General features: G+C 32.5%; 1 protein-coding gene across 2 annotated transcripts in view; it reads left to right on the top strand.

Annotated features, from left to right (window-relative positions):
* The window catches only part of LOC100372364 (adhesion G protein-coupled receptor L3-like), a 49926-nt gene extending 30376 nt beyond the window's left edge, over positions 1 to 19550 (top strand). For both annotated transcript variants that reach the window (XM_085503394.1, XM_085503393.1), the window contains 12 exons: positions 820 to 869; positions 1637 to 1757; positions 2088 to 2191; positions 2577 to 2679; positions 4013 to 4166; positions 4768 to 4834; positions 5825 to 5891; positions 8466 to 8545; positions 10639 to 10807; positions 13590 to 13712; positions 16874 to 16955; positions 17839 to 19550. In XM_085503394.1, the coding sequence (XP_085359520.1) occupies positions 820 to 869; positions 1637 to 1757; positions 2088 to 2191; positions 2577 to 2679; positions 4013 to 4166; positions 4768 to 4834; positions 5825 to 5891; positions 8466 to 8545; positions 10639 to 10807; positions 13590 to 13712; positions 16874 to 16955; positions 17839 to 18707 (1989 nt within the window). In that variant the 3' untranslated portion in view covers positions 18708 to 19550. The remainder of the gene's footprint in view (positions 1 to 819; positions 870 to 1636; positions 1758 to 2087; positions 2192 to 2576; positions 2680 to 4012; positions 4167 to 4767; positions 4835 to 5824; positions 5892 to 8465; positions 8546 to 10638; positions 10808 to 13589; positions 13713 to 16873; positions 16956 to 17838) is intronic.
* The last annotated feature ends 1137 nt before the right edge of the window (positions 19551 to 20687 follow it).

Here is a 20687-nt window from a genome sequence, read left to right as displayed (position 1 = left end):
ATCAATTCTTTTATGATAAAATCATTGGCATAACTTAAATCCCTAAAGTGTCATTATCCTTGTATTACTTAACATTACTATACGCTGCCCTCAGTGGTGATTGTTAGAAAAATCAAATGAAAAAAAAACACAGATATTTGAGAACTGCTGTGCTGTATTGACAACAAAATGAACAAACATTTATAATTTTGTCACCTACTTATTGCTTACTGGAGGTTCATCATATGTGATAACTCAATGTGTATACACTGTATAAAAGAATACCGTAAAGTATGCACAAAAGCAGTACAGCGATTGAATTGACAGGTGTAAAAGAGAATCATGGATTCCTGTGCTGCCTGAGTGCATACTTTTTGGTATTCTCAAGTAAACTTTATTATTATACATCTTTTTCCTGCTTATACCGATAGTAATAATAATTTAATGAAAGATAGCAATCTAAAATGGTAATGAAAAATGTGTGAATTTCACCTTCAGTGACAGGTTTCTATATAATTCCATCACCCACTGTAATTCTCCTTCACATAATGTAAACAATTAAAAGTGTTTGAAAGTGATTTTTTAAGTGTGTCAATGTTGGTGACACAGTTTATCCCATATAAATGGGAAATTCATACAAGTGTAAATATATTTTGAAACAAATGTAGATGGCTTTTTATGGAATTGTAAATTCAATTGTTTTCAATGCTGGATGTATAATGATGGTATAGTACCAGTTCGCTGTAATGAAATTTACATACCATACTAAAAACTAATTTTATAATTGTGAAAAATAATGCTGCTGCAGCTAATCATTTTTGTGTTCCTCTCATTTTGCAGACTTACAATGTAACAGATGCAGTATGTTCATATTGGAATTTCACCCCAAGGTGAGTACTGTATATTGGTGTATCATTGAACAGAGTTGGGTGGGCAGGGTGTTGCAGACCAGACCAGGTCAGCTCAGGTCAGGTTAGGCTGGGACTGACAGGTTGGGACTGACAGGGCCATACATAGTGTAGTAATATGTAACTCAGCTCAATCAATCTGGTCTGTTATTGTATCCTATATTCATAAATTCATGTGTTCATATTCATAATATGTAGTCCATTCATAATCATATCATATTTGCAATTTTTTTTATAGCTCAATGTTGAAATGCTGATTTTTCAAAGGACAAATGATATTGAGAGATCTTTACATCATCAAAATTGACTCATAATGCATATTATCGCATATTATTATGTTTGGAAATACCCAAAAAATACTTTTGCATTTGTCAATTCCTATGCGATGTTTTGACCTCAACAATGCTATGACATATGTTTGTCCTGTTTTCTAAGTTTGAATTCATGCATAAAAGTGAAAGAAAAATGGTCCATTCAAACTTGACACAGCCAAAGAAACCAGTGCAGTCTAAGATACTGTAAAACATGTTTAAATAGCTACACGCCTGTTTTGCAAATTTTACTCCATGTAAAAATTAACTGAATCTTAATTTAGTAAAAGTGTCAACAATCTCATTGTGAGAATATACTTTATTTTGAATTAGTGACATCTTGAATTAGTGAAATTACAGATTAGCTAAATTATCTAAAATAACATGCTAGCTAAAAAGACATGTTTTACAGTAGTATGTTTATATTCATATTTTCAGTAATGATGGAATATGGTCAGACTATGGTTGTGAGACTGTGACAAATAATGACACCCATACCGTATGTAAATGTAGTCATTTAACAAACTTTGCTGTCATTATGGATGTCAGAGGAGTTGCTGTAAGTACACAGACTGATTCACAAAATACAGTTTTCAACATATAGTCATTGATGTATGCGGTATCCTGGTTTACAAATATTTCTGTACTTTTCTGAACTAAAACTATAGGAGAAATATTGACTGTCTATTTAAATCCCATCGGAAATTTCAAAGAATAAAAAAAAAATAAATAAAATTAATATCAAATATAATTAACTTTTAAATTAATTTAATTTATTGTTGTCAGGCCATAAGAATTTTTATCAGAATAATACTGTATTTTAATTTAAATTAATTAATATTCAAAATAAGCTACTATATTCAACATATCAATGTGCTATTTTTTTCAGATTTCTCCAGATCACCATTTTGCTCTGTCAGTTATTACATATGCTGGATTTATTGTATCCATGGTGTGTCTTCTACTCTGTCTATTTACATTCTGCTGTTGTTCGTAAGTGCTATTTATTTATTAAATTTCTGATAATTTCTGAAAACTATGCCTGTGGTCATATTTGAATCATACAGTATAAAATAAATGCAACTGATTTATGAATCTACTGTAAACTGATAATAATTTCCTGAGGTACAAATTTTCACTACTTCTGGTGAAAAATTATGAAATTTTAGAGCATTTAATATTGGATTTGACTTGCAGAAAGCTTTGAATTAGATCTGCAGGTGCTTTGGTTCAACTGGACCTGGTTGACATTGGGATATCACATTAATTGCCATTTGATAAACAATTGCAGTGTAGAAAACTCAAAAGATAAAAACTGTCACCTGGTATAAAATATTTTTCACGAAATGTATGCATTTGTTATTTGCGTACCCAACAGAAGCCTCCAGAATGATCGCAATACTATTCACAAGAATCTATGTCTTTGTCTGTTGATTGCGGAGGTGATATTTATGGCAGGCATTGATCAAACTGATCAGGAGGTAAATGTCCTTTTTTTTTCAGCAGTCAAATACTGTAGAATACTTTATTTTCGCTTGGAATTTAATTTCGCTATTTTCGCTGAAAATCCAGTGAATAACTTTTTTTTCTATGTATCGCATTCAAATCATCAAAAATCAGTGAAAATAGATTCCATACAAAACACCCAAAAAGCTTTATCAGCAAAAAATTAATTTCAGCGAAAATAAAGTATTTCACAGTAGTTAAATGTTAATTCCCACAGTTTATGTTCAAGTTTCCTGATTATCTGTCAGGAGCCTGTTATCTTGTGCTAACCCATCCTAGATCATTCTTTGACCATATAAGGTAATATTTAAATGAGCTAAACCTGTAAATCTTAAGTTTGAAAGTCATTAAGTTGTCGTGGTTGCGATAACTTTCACTATAAAGTTGTCATAACTTCTTCTCCCAGTATGAATATATAGAGTATATTATTTGAACATTTGCATGTTAATTACTTTGATAGTTGGTAGTGATATTTCGCAAACTATAGTATCATTGAAAGTTAATAATTACCTTTTGCATGCTCCTACATGTAAATAAATAGCAGTAATTTTGAAAGCTAGTGGTCCAAAGGATAATTGAAAAATAATGCAATAATTCGGTTTTCATTTTTTTTGATTATTCAATACAAGAAGATATATGTTTAATAATATATGTTCAATGTTTATTAAATACTGCTTTAATACTTGAATATGTGCATTACAGTTTGATTTGGATCAACAAAATAACATATTACTCATTTTACTGTATATGGCACATACTGGAACGACGTATTGCAAAAAATGTCTGAAACTGTGTGTGTATTTCTGTGTACCTTAAGGAGAACCAATACTATAAATTGGGGCAAGATGGCCACCGTAATTAGTATGCTAATCTGAACCAGGCCGCTCACATTGCGAAAAGAGCTCTGAGAAATGTGCCATTTACGATGTTTGGGAATCAAGCTGTGATTCCAAATACATTTCTACGGGGGCATGAATATGTACGCTAGCGTCCACACTCATCTGGTTGGAGTTTTGATGTATAAATGTTGTTGTTTTCGGTCGAAACGTGCCGTGACAAGTAAAAATCATGAGTTTAAAATGGCAGCTAATGTATGCAAAAGGCCTGTCAATCACAGTTTGAGTATTAAAGCGTGCATGATAAGCATTCATTTACTTAGTGGGCAGAGACGGAGTTAATTACCCATGAGCACATGGTGCAATCCATTGGATTGAGCGGTTCCTCTTTAATACTTGTAGATAAGCTGCACGTTCTTCTAAAACCATTGTAGTCTTATAGAGAACTCATTATAGTTGTTTTACATTGCAGGTTTGGTGTTCTGTCATAGCAGGATTCCTGCATTACTTTTTCCTGGCAGCGTTTGCATGGATGAGTTTGGAAGGAATTCAACTGTATGTCATGTTAGTAGAAGTCTTTGAAGCCGAGCATTCCAGGAGGAGATACTACTATCCATATGGATATGGTGAGTGTTATACACCTTAACTTCACGGATCATTATCATCCATGTACATCATGATTTTTGCTGCTTTCTGACTCCAGTATGCAAGACACATAACATTATTCATTATTTTAGTGATTTTGTAATATTGAGTAATTTAGTGATTGTATTTTGTTATTTAGCATATTGTTTTTGTTTTGTTTTATTTCCTCTACCTTGTGACCATTTCCTTTCCCTCTAGGGATTGTGTAAGAGTCAATGAGTAAATATAGTATAAATATAACAAATGCTCTAGTTATATTTTTTTTTCATTTCCATCGTTTATTGTAAACATACTGTATCTGCACGGTCTGTCTGAATGTTTTAATTTATTTGCACCATTTAATATTATACTGCACCATTTAATATTATACTGCACCATTTAATATTATACTGCACCATTTAATATTATACTGCACCATTTAATATTATACTGCACCATTTAATATTATACTGCACCATTTACAGTACACACAACCCAAGTTAGGTTAAAAGAATTTCCTGAAACATTCCTGAAGCGTGCATCTCTGCATAAACCTAACATTGTATCCTTAGTGTAATAAATCTGTTGATGTTTTCTATGCAGGAGTTCCTGCGGTGATTGTTGGTGTATCTGCTGCTGTATACTACGATGGATATGGAACAGACCAATAGTGAGTCAAAACTCAATAGTTTGAATTTTGTCCACAATTATAAAGTCAATTGTCTAGTCAATTTATGAACTATTTGAACTTCAAAATAACCTTTGTGAACTGGCTTAAAATCTGCATAATTTAAAAAAACAAACAAACATGTACATGTAATGTGAAATTTACCAAAATTACCTTTGAACTGAATGCGTAAACACAGGGTAAACATATATCAAGCCATTTAGCATATACTTTTCATCTGTTAGAGGCTGTATACATAGCATGTGCATTTCAACATTAAAGTGTGTATTCATTTGGTGTCACACGGATCATTTTGGTTGAAGATTACATGGAATGCGGCATGTGTCCCTTTAATCTGCATTGATACACCAACAATAATGTAACTATTATATGTCTGCAGCCGTTGAAGATAAGTCGACAAAAATGCTGGCAACAGTTCCATGTTTGTAATTCTGTTTTGAGCCTGGTTCTAGTGTGGAGCATATTCACTTCTTTTACTGTTTAGTTTTTGCTGCTGGGATGTTTTGCAATTTAATGATTTAATGGAGAAGGTGATGGCAAAATTTCATAAAAGTTGTTTTGATTTGTACTACCGTAAAATCTGTATTAGAAGCCGCATCCCTAATAGAAACCGCACCCATTCTTTTTGAACAACTGAGACCTAAAAATTCACCGTTTCTCATATGTGTAGATGCTCTAATAGAAGCCGCATCCCCTCTGTTGCATTGTACCATTTTATTAGAAGCCGCGGCTTTTAATACAGATTTTACAGTAGTACTTTTTTTTTCGATCCCAGTAAAATTTTCACTTCTTACAAAATTTCATGATATCACTGATCACAAAATTTTAATCTCTTGTGGAATTAAAGCATTTTACAGTATTTATGCCATCATAGTAATTTTAATCATATATAATTTTTTCTCATGAATATTTAATCACAATATGGAATGAAAAAAAATTTTAAAAACATAATAATAATTTTTTTTATTGTAGTTGTTGGATAACCACTGAGCGAGGTTTAATTTGGGCATTTGTTGGTCCTGTCTGTGCTGTTATTTTGGTGAGTACAGCAACTTTTTAGTTTACTGTGAAAACTTATTCATTCTCCCAGTTTGTGATGCTTCAAACTAGATTTTATATACTATCTTTTAGTTTGCGCTAACTTTTTATTCATACATTGTGAAAAGTGGCATGGAAATAAAAAAAAATCTATGTTCATAATTGCGACACATATCAATGACAATTTCAACAGAACAAGAACTTCAATTTTTTTTACACGTGACTTGAACATAACATGCATGTGTCAATAAAAATAATGCTTTAAAACAATGCATAGATATTGTAAAATATTCTCAGTAAAAGCAATTATTATACATCTGTCACCGTAACGCCATAAGTTACAGCGTGCCATCATTTTGTGGTATTTTGAGCGGTAATTTCATCCTACCATATAGGGAAATGCGAATTCCAAATATGGAATGATTATGCTCTAATGATAAAAACAAACATGGCTGCCACCAGGGTTTGACCGGACTCCACACAAAGAAGTTTGCTGATTCTGTTCTAAACTTTTTGATTTTGGCATTCCCATGATATATCCTTGGAAAGAAAAGATGTTGCACGTCGGTTGGTACTCCAGCTGTACCGTCTTCGTGCATACTTTGAGGTATTCTTGAGGTAATAACCTTATAATATTATCGTCTGCTTGATTGACTTTGGTCCTATGATGTCAAAGGTTGAAAGTTCATTACCACAATATATGATTACCATGACTGAGTTCCTGTGTGAGTTCAAGTTTTTGATTGGATAACTGCTTGACACTGTGTCATTATTCCTCTCATTGAGTTCATCTTGAGTGTAACTTCATTGGTACAGCATTATTTTTTGGCAAATTTACAGTCTTTGAAGCTCCATTGGCATGGCACTGCTGTGTGCATAAAGCAAAAAAATATCCTAGCAAATGTTATGTTATCTATTTCTATTCTCAAAAAAATGACTCACTATTTAATTGCATCAACCAATAGGAAAAAAGTAATTTTCATTGGTATGCTATTAATTCATGCTTCTGAAAAAACTTGTGAAAATTATTTTCACTACTGCTAAATAATTTTTAGGGTAGTTTAGTTTTCTCTATTAGAGATTGTGTATGAGTGGTTGTTATATTTTATAATAAGCAGTTGTTTCTCATTGATAGAGGGCGCTATTCATATAACTACATTGTACAAGTATACATATTTTTGAAGTCATGCAATTATGTACCACATATCTGCAGTAAATAAGGAAATTGTACAAAGTGAGATCAGATATTTTTAGCTTCGCTGTCGACTTTGTCGAGCGGAGCTTATCATATGAGTGATTGTCTGTCGTCGTCGGCGTCGTTCGTCGTCCGTGTCAATGTTTTACTTTTTCGAATTCTTCTTGAAAACTACAAGCCTGAATGCTTTGATACTTCGTGTATATGTACCTTGGGTAGACCTCTCTCAGATTTGTTCATTTCATCATGATATCTTCAATTCTCTAATTTTGGTGAATATTTTTGTCATTTTTGGTAAAAAGTGATATTTTCAACTTCTTGTTAAAAACCGCAAGTCCAATTGCTTTGATATTACATATATAGGTACAACATGTGGACCTCTCTCAGATTTGTTCATTTTGTAATGATATCTTTAATTCTCTAATTTTGGTGAATATTTTTGTAATTTTTGGTAAAAAGTGATATTTTCAACTTCTTGTTAAAAATCGCAAGTCCAATTGCTTTGATACTACATATATAGGTACAACATGTGGACCTCTCTCAGATTTGTTCATTTTGTAATATCTTCAATTCTCTAATTTTGGTGAATATTTTTGTCATTTTTGGTAAAAGTGATATTTTCTACTTCTTGTTGAAAACCGCAATTCCAATTGCTTTGATATTACATATATAGGTACTACATGTGGACCTCTCTCAGATTTGTTCATTTCGTGATATCTTTAATTCTCTAATTTTGATGAATATTTTTTGTAATTTTTGGTAAAAAGTGATATTTTCGACTTCTTGTTGAAAACCGCAAGTTCAATTGCTTTGATATTACATATACAGGTACTACATGTGGACCTCTCTCAGATTTGTTTATTTTGTAATGATATCTTCAATTTTCTAATTTTGGTGAATATTTTTGTCATTTTTGGTAAAAAGTGATATTTTCGACTTCTTGTTAAAAACCGCAAGTCCAATTGCTTTGATATTACATATATAGGTACTACATGTGGTTCTAACTCAGATTTGTTCATTTCATGATGATATCTTTAATTCTCTAATTTTGATGAATATTTTTGTAATTTTTGGTAAAAAGTGATATTTTCCACATCTTGTTGAAAACCGCAAGTCTGATTGTTTTGATAATATACATATTGTTCATTTTTTAATTCTGTTCTTTAATTGAAATGTGCATTGCTAACAGCGGAGTTATCTCAGCCGAGAGGCTCTTGTTATTTAATTATTGTGTAGTTTTTGTCAGCTGTAACTCTGGTATTCTGTCCATAATTATGTGAAATTAGAAACATGTTTTAAAAGTGATTTGCATGCATTTTGTTTACACATAATTTGAATGTAATAAAGATTTAATATTTTGCAAATCTATTTGTTTTCTAGGTTAATATGATATTTTTAGTGATGGCTGCTGTTATTATGTGCAGGCATTCCGGATCAGCACCTGGTAAAAAACAGACAGGGTAAGTATTTGCTATAGCGCCATCTAGTGGCCACTGTAATTATATTTAATAATTTTGTTTTTTAACATGCACCATCTAGTGGCCAGTATAAGTTACCTTGTTTTACTTTGTTTTTTTTGCACAAGTTGAACTATTTTAAAGACCAAGCTGGTAAACTGTACCAGTAAATACTGTCTCTCAGATCACTATTTAACAGATTAACTGTCCGGTGATGATAATAACACAGTGTTTATTTTTTTATGACCAAATTATTAAAAGTCTTGCCTGAAATGCAATAAGAAAAACATAAAAAGTCATGTAATGTGATTTTTAACATACTAACTCTACTATCTTCATATCAGCACACAAGACCAACCAGTCACTAATAAAATGATGTAAGCAAAATATTTGTTCCTAGATGTTAGTCTTCATTGTTTTATAATATGTAGAACACTTTTATCCAAAATCAATGAAATGAAAAAAAACTTAATAAATGATGAAATCACAAATCCACTTTTGGGCACAAAAAAAGTATATAAGCAACTACAAATGTATAGACCCAGCCAGGTAGTATATACATGTTTAGCTGTTCTATGATAAGATATAGTCTACTTGGAATAGTCATTAGATTTACATACGATTAGAGGTGTAATTGTATGTAAGTATATATAAGTCACTTTGTTGGATGTCCATTGTAAAAGCAGCTCCCTAGTTTGGTTGATATTCTCCAAGTAACTATTTTGTTGTAATGTCTATTGTAAAAGCAGCTCCCTAGTTTGGTTGATATTCTCCAAGTAACTATTTTGTTGTCTATAGTAAAAACAGCTCCCTAGTTTGGTGTATATTTTCTGAGTAACTATTTTGTTGTCTATTGTAAAAGCAGTTCCCTAGTTTGGCATATATTCTCTGAGTAACTATTTTGTTGTTTATTGTAAAAGTAGCTTCCTAGTTTGGTATATATTCTTTGAGTAACTATTTTGTTGTCCATAGTAAAAGTAGCTCCCTACTTTGGTGTATATTCTCTGAATTTCAAGTTAGATGTTTTTTGTAAAAGTAGCTCCCTTGTTTTGTGCATATTGTCTGAGTAAGTAGTTTGTTGTCTATTATATGATTATGTTCCTATTTCAGTCTGTATGAATAGCTCCAATGTTTATACATGTTTGGTGTATACCATAATTTAGAAACAAATTCCAATTATTGTAATCAGGGACCTTTAGTTTAGTCAGTTTTTATTATGTGTGTGACATTCAACTTTTAGAACACATTTCTTTCCCATCATCATGTCACTACCCCACCCTGTCACTGCCCTGCCCTGTCACTAGACCATCTTGTCACTAACCTACCCTCTTACTATCCCACCCTCTCACTGCCCACCCTTTCACTATCCCACTTTCGCACTGCCTTACTTTTTTTCAATACCCACCCTCTCACTACTAATACAAATCCACTTTACTCTTGCACGCAATCCATATAGACTCGGAGAGACTAAAATGCAAGAACAGTTGTAAATAGTATGCTGTGAATTTTTTTATTTCACCTCAAAACAAAACAAAACTAGAATCCATAAAGAATAATTGTATGACCTGATCACTGCAAGGCAGTGAAAATAAACATTGATTGCATGCTCAGATCGCATCATGTGGCACAATAGACCATTTTCCGTTCACTGCGAGAATCACGCGTTATGCGTGAAATTGAACGTAAAAACAGGACAAACAAAGGTCATAGCATCGTAGTGGTGTCAAACATCGCGTGGGATCCGACAAACGCGAAAATATTTTGGGGGTCATTTCCATGCTAAATAATGTGCTGTATACATTTGATGATAGACAATTTCAATTAAGTGAGGGTATTCGAAAGCAATATTCCTCTGTCGAAGATCGGCCGGTCGATGTGAGCTATGAAATAAAGAAAATCGAGTTCAAAATCAAATCGTTCGATTTTTACGGCAGACGTTCAACGCACGTCTTTCATGCATCTCACGAGATCTCGCAGTTGAATGGAAAATCACTTATTGGGTTCATCAATGGTATGCTTACAGATACATATAAATGGACATACACCACATTAAATATTATGTAAAAGTAATCTGATGATTTTCTATGATTTTTCAGAACCTGGATCAAAGCAGCCTGTGTATTACTTTGTTTACTGGGCATTACATGGATATTCGGATTGATGTATATTAATACACACACTCTAGTCATGGCTTATGTATTCACTATTGCTAACTCACTGCAGGGTCTTTTTATATTTGTATTTCATTGCTGTCTGAATGAAAAGGTGAGAAAAATTAACTTATTGAATCCTGTATCATTAGAATGTTATTATTGACAGCATTCTGATTAAAAAATATCCAAAATTATGGCATTATTGTGGCAAAATAACCAACATTAGTGTCTCCAGTCTCAAGCCAAAATGGCTACCTGGAAAAATATCATTGGCATGTAGTGTTGAAGAGTGAGTTAATTCCAAAATGAGTGGACAGTCATTTTTGTTTCTCAAACTGAATTTATTGAATCAATTTATTGAATAAATTTTTGAAATTGGAACATTGCACCAAAAAACACAGATAGTATAATCCATGTAGATAAGATCAATCCATGGGATCCCAAGTAGATAAGATCAATCCATTGAATGGCATGTAGATAAAGACATGATCAACCAGTTGGATCCCATGTAGCTAAGATCATCCCATTGAAACCGATGTACATGGGATCAACCCATTGAAACCTGTGTAGATAAGATCATCACATTGAACCCCATTTACATGGGACCAAACCATTGAAACCCATGTAGATAATATCAACCCACTGGATTCCATGTACATGGTATCAACCAATTGAAACCCATGTAGATATGATAAACCCATTGAAACCCATGTAGATAAGATCATCACATTGAAACCCATGTAGCTAAGATCAACCCATTGAAACCCATATAGATAATATCAACCTATTGGATCCCATGTACATCAACCCATGTAGATAAGATCAACCCATTGAAACCCATATAGATAATATCAACCTATTGAATCCCATGTACATGGGATCAACCCATAGATAAGATCATCACATTGAAACCAGTGTAGATAAGGTCAGTCCATTGAATCACATGTAGACATGATCAACCCATTGGATTCCATTTAGCTAAGATCACCCCATTGAAACCCATGTACATGGGATCAACCCATGTAGATAAGATCAACCCATTGAAACCTATGTAGATAATATCAACCTATTGGATCACATGTACATGGGATCAACCCATAGATAAGATCATCACATTGAAACCAGTGTAGATAAGGTCAGTCCATTGATAAGACATGATCAACCCATTGGATCCCATGTACATGGGATCAACCCATTGAAACCCGTGTAGATAAGATCATCACATTGAACCCCATGTACATGGGATCAACCCATTGAAACCCATGTAGATATGATCAATCCATTGGAACCAATATAGATAAGATCATCCTATTGGATCCCACAGAGCTAATCATCACATTGAAACCCATGTAGATAAGATCATCACATTGAAACCCATGTAGATAAGATCATCACATTGAAACCAATGTAGATAAGGTCAGTCCATTGAATCACATGTAGATAAGACATGATCAACCCATTGGATCCGATGTAGCTAAGATCACCCCACTGAAACCCATGTACATGGGATCAACCCATTGAAACCCGTGTAGATAAGATCATCACATTGAACCCCATGTACATGCGACCAAACCATTGAAACCCATGTAGATAATATCAACCCACTGGATCCCATGTACATGGGATCAACCCATTGAAACCCATGTAGATATGATCAATCCATTGGAACCAATATAGATAAGATCATCCCATTGGATCCCACAGAGCTAAGTCATCACATTGAAACCCATGTAGATAAGATCATCACATTGAAACCCATGTACATGGGATCAACCCATGTAGATAAGATCAACCCATTGAAACCCATGTAGATAAGGTTAGTCCATTGAATCACATGTAGATAAGACATGATCAACCCAATGGATCCGATGTAGCTAAGATCATCCCATTGAAACCCATGTACATGGGATCAACCCATTGAAACCAATGTAGATAAGATCATTACATTGAAACCCAATGCAGTTGAGGAGTTTCAGCCCATTGTAAAACATGAGATTATTGAGATCATTGAAAGATCATTTCATTGAAAGCCCTTATCATAGAATCTCATGCAGTCGCTAACAATTATATATTGGAACCCATTATACCACCTTAACTTTCTCTAAAGCTAAAATAATTGTGCATAAATTTCCACAAATTTGATTCTTATACCCATTTATGGGACTCATGAAACTGTTTCTATTAGATAATCCACAGGATTAACTGATGTTTAAGCATTTAAGCATGTGTGCTTTATATCTACAAAATGTACCCTCAAGATGTTTCTATTCTCAAATATAGAGGGCAACAAACAATTCCTGTTGTGGCTATAAAATTAACTTAAGGCCTTGCAAAGCAAAAAAATGTTTCTAATGGAATTTTTCAGGTGGCAAAATAATTAAAAAATGGATTTGCCCGCATTTTTTTGGTGGTGTACATGATGAAGAGAAACATTATTTTTTGTTAGGCATAAGGGTTAATATGATTTTTAGCTGTCATTGTCATTAGATTATATCAAGTCGTTTATTTTGGCTAGTACTATACATGACCTTAAAGTTTTCGTTGTGGAATATTTATACATATTTTTATAACTAATTTTTTTTTTTCAAGTTGTAAAATTATTGAAATCCAGTGGATTTCTCCATTGAAATATAGGAAAAAAGATGAATGGTAAAAATGAGTTTTACATTGTATTAATCTATATCACATGGATTACAGTTTGACATATACTAACTTTTGACCTCACAAATAACTAGAAACCTACTTTTGTTTTTGCAAAGAGTAAACTAAATGCTAAAATACATGTAAGTAATTCACAATTATTGTTTTGTTGAGAGTTAATTGTAACTATTGAAGATCATGAAATCATTATATCATGTTACTGATTACTCATGACAATTTGTGATCAATTTCAGGTGAAGAAAGCATACCGTAGTTCTATTCGTGACAGCCACTGCTGTCCTGAATGCATACGTGTTCGTTACACTAGTTCCGCATATTCTAATCAAGCCCATGGCTCAAGTGTGGCTTCTTCAAAAGTAAGGAAATGAATTTTACTTCTTACCTTAGCCTATTTTTTTTTCTTTTCGACCTTAGGTCAAATCCCACTCGTTTGACAAAATATACTGATGTTTTTCAGTGAATAATTTTGAAGCCTGTCACAGCACAAAAAAAAAATCAACGCCGGAGATTGAATGGTACGATGACCTTTCAATTAGCGTCAAATATGCTTTGTTACAACATCATTGATTGCTGAAAGTCATCCGATCGGAGCACGAGGACTTGCAAGAGAACCACACCCACATTTTCAATCATTTTTAGCACTGAAGTAGCCAACAAGTGTCGAAAAATCATGAATTTTATGGATTTGAATAAAAGAGCTAGCTATTGCTAAGAATGGTTATTAATATATTTCCCCGATGCTCTTCGAATTTTATTTTTTTATTTCAAGGTGAGAAATGGCCAGTTGAAGTTGCATCGCCTTCAAGTTCAAAGCGATGGTTTCACCTCGAACAACTCGAGCTCTGTTGTAGTTTCGCTATGTAAAATAAAATATATATAATAATAATACTTGTTTAATTATTTGGGGTTTCAGCCAGCAAATTACGGGACACAATCCCCATAAATTATTTGACATTGTTTGTCCTGTCTCGGCTGATTGTGTTGAATGCCGCATGTCTGGACCGACGCCCGTCCTAAACTCAGTATGAAGAAACCAACGGGGATTGATATCGATATTGATATTGGGATCGATATTGGGACACGGTCGACAGGCATTCCAAACAATCAAAATTATTAACGAAAGACGAGATTTTTTTTTCAGATATTTACATACATACTGTCATACCAAATATATGCAAAATCGATAATACACAAAGAGGTGTAATATTAGGTTTTATTTTAGGCTTAGAAATATTTACTTTCACTCAGTCCATGCATGGAACTGCCATTCACAATGTAGCTTCATGGTTTTTCAGCTTGTCATTGCCTTGGGGGAAAACAACAATTATTATACAAATCGTAAACATATTGCGTTGAAATATATTTTCAGAATATTGTTTAAAATAAAATATTCAATCCAAGCCAAATCAAGGTCAAAGGGTCAGATTGCGTGCCTATAATTATAGATAGTATTTGAACTTTCGACAGCTGTTCAACATCTACGAAAACCAGAATGACAATTAATTATAAGAAAACAAAAACATTTTTTGTTAGTCCGAATTTCAAATGTTTGCGCAGTTATTCAACAAGTGGTCGCAAAAGCGAGCGAAAAAAAGCGATTGAAAATCGAAAGCGGGTGGGAGGTTGTGCGAAATGAGTACTGTATTGTCCTGTTTCCGTCTGTGGGTATGCAGTGGTACAAGGATTTTTCTGCAATGCACATATTTTCTTGAATATTTTTTTACGTAGCAACCAAAAATAGCATTTGAACTGAAATTCTTACATTATAGGGATACTGACATAGTTATTCTACTGTAAACTCAAAACATTAGTTACTCAACTGCTTGACAAATTTGTCAAAAATATGATATTTTAATTAACAGGAACTGTTAATGTAATTAACTTGTTTTTGACTAAAAGCCATTATTTTTTATCAGTCCACCTTGATATTGGATAATTTGACTTTCTTGATGAACAGTCAATGTGCTCTCAGGCAGTTCCATCAACAAAAATTGTCAATTTTGAATTTCAAAAAAAAATCTATCTTGAGAACATAATGGCATCTTGATGCATGTCATTTTATATACATATGTTGATATGTTTGTCTATTCCACCATTAACTCAAGAACCAATTTCATTGCATGAACTTATAGATGGTTTGGGATAATGCACAGGCCTGATCAGTTTTGGGTTAAAATCCATGCATATTAGTTACCTAATTTTCATAATAATTAATTAAATTTTGGCTTTCCCATTGATATCTCATGTACTAATCGTCACTTGACTTTTTTGGTCAGAATTTTCCCCCATCTAAATTTTAGCAAGTATTTTCCATGTAAAATATTTAGTTATTCAACTGACCTTTTTAAAGTATTGGGTTGAAATGCATGCATGTTAATTCCCTAATAACATATTAACCAATGCTAAAGACCTGATTTGTTTAGGATAGAAATTTGAGTATACTAATTTCCCAATTTGCATAATCATCAATTAGTTCAAATTTGGTACATAGTTATTCAGAGTGATCCACCGACATGATTAGTTTGATCATCTAATTTTTATTAGCCAATTTATAATATCTCAAAAAATTAGATTTTGTGGTAGAACTGCTCTGGAATAAATTAGACAACAAACCACAGATATACAATCACATTTATTATATATTATACTCTTCAATACATTGTTTTCATGTTGTGCTTGTCAAATAGCAGACCACTATTAGTCACCAAACATTTTTTTTAAGAGGCTAAATTTTGAATTAATTTTAAATATGCCTCAAATAGCACATGGTTGTTTCTTAGCTTTCTTTGATTCAAGTTAAAGCTAGCTGAGAGCAATATAGGGAGTTATGCTAAGACTGTGCTGTATAAAATATTTATAAGTATAAAAGTATGCAGCTTAGACATCCAATGATGTATGATGAAGTTTTCTTTGTACACAAGTTTTATTTTGTGCAAACTTAACTTGCGAAATTAATCTAGGAAGTATACTAGCCAATTCCCATCAGCACATAGAATTATTGATTCATCATGCTATTCAGTGATGATCATTTGTGTGACTTCAGAATGGAACTTCATTATATTCTTCATAACCGTATTGAATCAGTATAAGGAACATCACTTGTGGTGCATGTTAACTCATGCTTAGTAAGATAACAGAAAAAGACAATTGTGATCACTATATGGCGATAGACATTATTGCGACAATCAACAGAATATCTATTACTCAAAATAAAGGAAATATTTTGATCAGTTATTTTACACGAGATGTATAATGTTTCAAATGTCAACAGCAACAAAGTCACTGTTCTTGTTTTATTGTAAACATATTTATTGAACAAACTACAACTATAGCAATATATATTTAAAAGAAAATTACAAAACTGAAAAATATGTCAAATTTGATTCTAAAATTTGGTGATGGCCTCTTTTCTATCATAATTGTTTGGGTACAGGGAGGGGGGATATGCAAATGAATTAAATAAGTAAGAAATATTGCAACTATTGGTGATAACAAAATTCATTCTTTTTTATTTCAGAAGATAAGAAAATCATCTAATGCAAGCTGTCCATCATCAACAGGCAAAAGAAATTCGTCATCCGTTACACACAACTTATTAGGTAATTACTTGGAAGCTAGACTAGCTTTTTAATGAAAACTATAACTACTTCACATCAGTATGTTCCTCTACATTAGTAATTATCAGCTGAAAACCATTTACTGTGGATTAATTGTTTTCACTGAAAACCTCAAATTATGTAGACATAATTACCCATAATATAAGTTGTTTTCATAATTACCATACTTGATTACATGCAAATCATCAGAATATATTATTCAAATTTTTACCTTAGATGAAACATTTTCTTGTGATTGCAATAACTTCTTTAAGTTCTTGTAAAATCTCTTTTAAATTTGTTTACTTTATTCACCAGTTTGGGATCTCAGCCAAGTTTAGTTTTTGTATGATTTCTTTATATATTTAGTCTCAGTTCGAAATAGAGACTTATATTTTAGAATCTGACCGTTCCTACATTTCCTGGACATTCCTGGATTGATTTTATTCAAAGCTGGTACAAAGACAAGTTATTAATGGATGCATATGCGCTTTGATTTTTTTCCTATTTGGTTGACATTTGACCGACTGGTGACCATTGTTGTCCCAGAAAACATAAACATTTGAACATGTTATCAATAGTTTCACAGGCATGCCTGTGCTAATTTTGTCCAAATCATCGGTTACTGATGCATGTCACTTTGTGTTCGTTATATGATAACAAATTTCTTACTGGTGACCATATTTGCCCCAAAACACTTGAAATCGAAGGCTGTAATAGATACGCTATGTTGTTTTTCACTGATATTACTAATTTAGTAAGAATATAACAAATCAATTTCAAGTGAATATAAAGGACTCTACAGTAAAATTGTGTTATTCCAAAAACAGTAAAAAGACATCATCATCACTCAGTTTTTTTCTGATATAAGCATTTATTCTTTCAGGCTCAAATGGCACACATAATTTACACAATGGTGTTGGTCTTCAGAATGTACAAGTCAGAGTCAAACTACCAAGGCAAGACAGGGCAACACAGACGGACAACAGAATTAAAAAACAAAATATTATTGAGAAAAAACTACAAGAAATTGTTGATTTAAAATTTAAATTGCCACCACTTGAAATGAAAAGGACAACAAGTGATTCTTGTTTGGTGAGTCCAACTCCAAATGTGCAAACTTCATTTACTTTCGAACAGAGCATCAGCAATACATCTGTTGACAAGTTTCTGTCTGATGACTCCAATGTACACAGTAGTATGCCCAACTTGACAATTAGAAAGCCTAAAGAAAACAAGACAAAGGAAAGAGATCTTGCTCAAGTGGAATGGAAATTATCACGAAATCAAAGTCTTCCTGACCTCTTGGAATTAGAGGTGATTAATCCTGCAATGACTGGTTACCGGAGATGTGGAAGTGAGTGCAATATCCATACTGGAAATAAGGAACGGTATGATTTATCAGGAAGAAGGGATTCCAGTCTTCCAATTAAAGTGCTACATACAAAGATAGCTGATAAGAATGGACAGCCATGGAGTCGAATCAGCATCAGTCCACTGCTGATAAGAAAAAGCATTTCTGATACAAAAATGATTGAAGAAACATCAATTAATTTGAACAGCAATTTGTTTGGCAGCCCTAATAAGTCAACTGTTGATGATGACAACCAGGTCATGTTAAAAAAATGGCGAACAGATGAAGATATTGCAGTATCAGAAACACCTGTATATACATCTCAAGACTCTGAACAAACCCCCGATGTTGAAGTTAAGGGGATCCACACAAATTCAAAATATTATGAGTCATACCTATAAATAAAATATAAATAACAGACCTTTTATATAAAAATAGATACATATCAAGCTGTTGTGGAATTCCATTTTGGATGATACTGATTTAGAAATATTGAATTTTTTTTTGAAAGTGATACATTATTTATATTGTAAACATATTTTTTTAACACAAGTATATTTGTAATATATCATGCCCATTACTAATCTACATATATTATTTTTACAATTTAAATCATGTTTATTTTTTATATATGACGAAAGTTGGTAGCGGCCTTTGAACAGATGAAAACAGAATTTATATTGTTAAAAATTGAACTGAATTTATACTCACTTCATTTATGAAAGTTTTAAAGTAGCTAAATTCATTTATGGAATTAAGTTCATTGTCTCAACAATGTTAATCTACATTAATCAGCTTCTGAGTCATATTTCAGTGACGTAATGGGAATAATGCATAACTAACTACCTTAATGTCATACTTGATTTGAAATTCTTGCTACAGTGTATGACTTTATATTCATAAACATACCTATGTGTAAACTAAAATATATCAAAGTATATAACAATATATTACTAGTATATCCCACCAAATAATATAACAACACATCATGGAAATGTATGTTGTCATGCACCCAATATCAGGTTTATTTATAAAAGTTATACATGCACTAATTGTTTCCAATTTTTGGTCAACAACGTCTTATTCTTAAATTAGATATATAATTGTTTATTTTCATCTTTCTCGCCGTGAAATTTCACATAACGGTTGAATTAATAGAGGTACACGCAAACAACTAGTGCATTAGTACATGTACAACATGTTTTTTTGTAGTCAATAAAGTTCTGTCAGTTACAATTTAAAAATATTTGTTTTTGTTCGAACTCGATTTTATTTTAATATTTATCTTAATATGTTAATCTTAGTGTTATTTTACGTTGCAACCTCCTAAATTGCGAATCAATATAGCGTTGGTCACGATTGCAAGATCTTACTAAATAGAACATAGAATGCTGTTCTGCGTGAGACGCCAACATTTTTTCTCTCCAACCCAAACTACATTACTTCGTTTTCTCTTGAACAAGGACACTGCAACATTTTTTCAACACCACAGTAGTTATAAATACGCTTGTCGCTATTATATTTTTGACTACTGATTCTTTTGTCCGAATCTGACATTTTTTGCGCATTTGGACTAGGTGACATGTTCATGAATATATAACAAAAGAAAAAAAATCACGTAAAACAACATGTTAATAAAAAAAACAGCATGGTTGCATTATGTGTACGTAATGGGAGCATTTGCAGATTTTAAACCGTGCATATTAATTACTTGATGTTTATGATAATAAATGATAATTTACCAAGTGTTAGGTGTTCCGCAACTGCTCTACTGATATCTTAATTACTAATCACATTTCAATGAAACTTGGTACATATATGCTCTATGACAATGCACAGACTTTTGGTTCAATATTCATGCATATTAAATAACTAATGTGCATAATAATTACTCAATTTTCTATCTATATCTCAAAACCGATTATTGCATTTCAATAAGACATGGTATATAAATGCCTAGGAACAATGTCAACGACTTGATTAGTTTTGGATTGAAATCCGAGCATATTAATTGCATAATGTGCATAAGCATAAGATGCTCTGGAATAAATTACACTGAAAAACACAGATGTAAAATAGAATTTTTTTCTTGAAGTATTATAAACTGTAATAATGTGGATCACATTGTTTTCATGTTGTGCATCTCAAAAAGCAGACAAATATTATTTGCCAAACTTCTTGTTTGAAAGCTTTCTTGATCTGCTTTGTCCCGAATTGAAGGCGGAAATGTTCCAAAAGCAAACTGGACCAGTTTTAGAATCTTTCAATTCATGTTACTGGCAACCTGGATGTCTACCAGGCTGGAATATGGATAAAATAACATGACGTTAATTGTTAAATTTAGTCTCACGCACATAAGCATGGGATAAGACAATCATGAC

Source organism: Saccoglossus kowalevskii, chromosome 9 (genome assembly GCF_978046115.1).
Source record: "Saccoglossus kowalevskii chromosome 9, keSacKowa6.1, whole genome shotgun sequence".
NCBI classification, from domain to species: Eukaryota; Metazoa; Hemichordata; class Enteropneusta; family Harrimaniidae; genus Saccoglossus; species Saccoglossus kowalevskii.
Note: the sequence above shows the minus strand (reverse complement) of the source record. Positions and strands in the feature narration are given on the sequence as shown.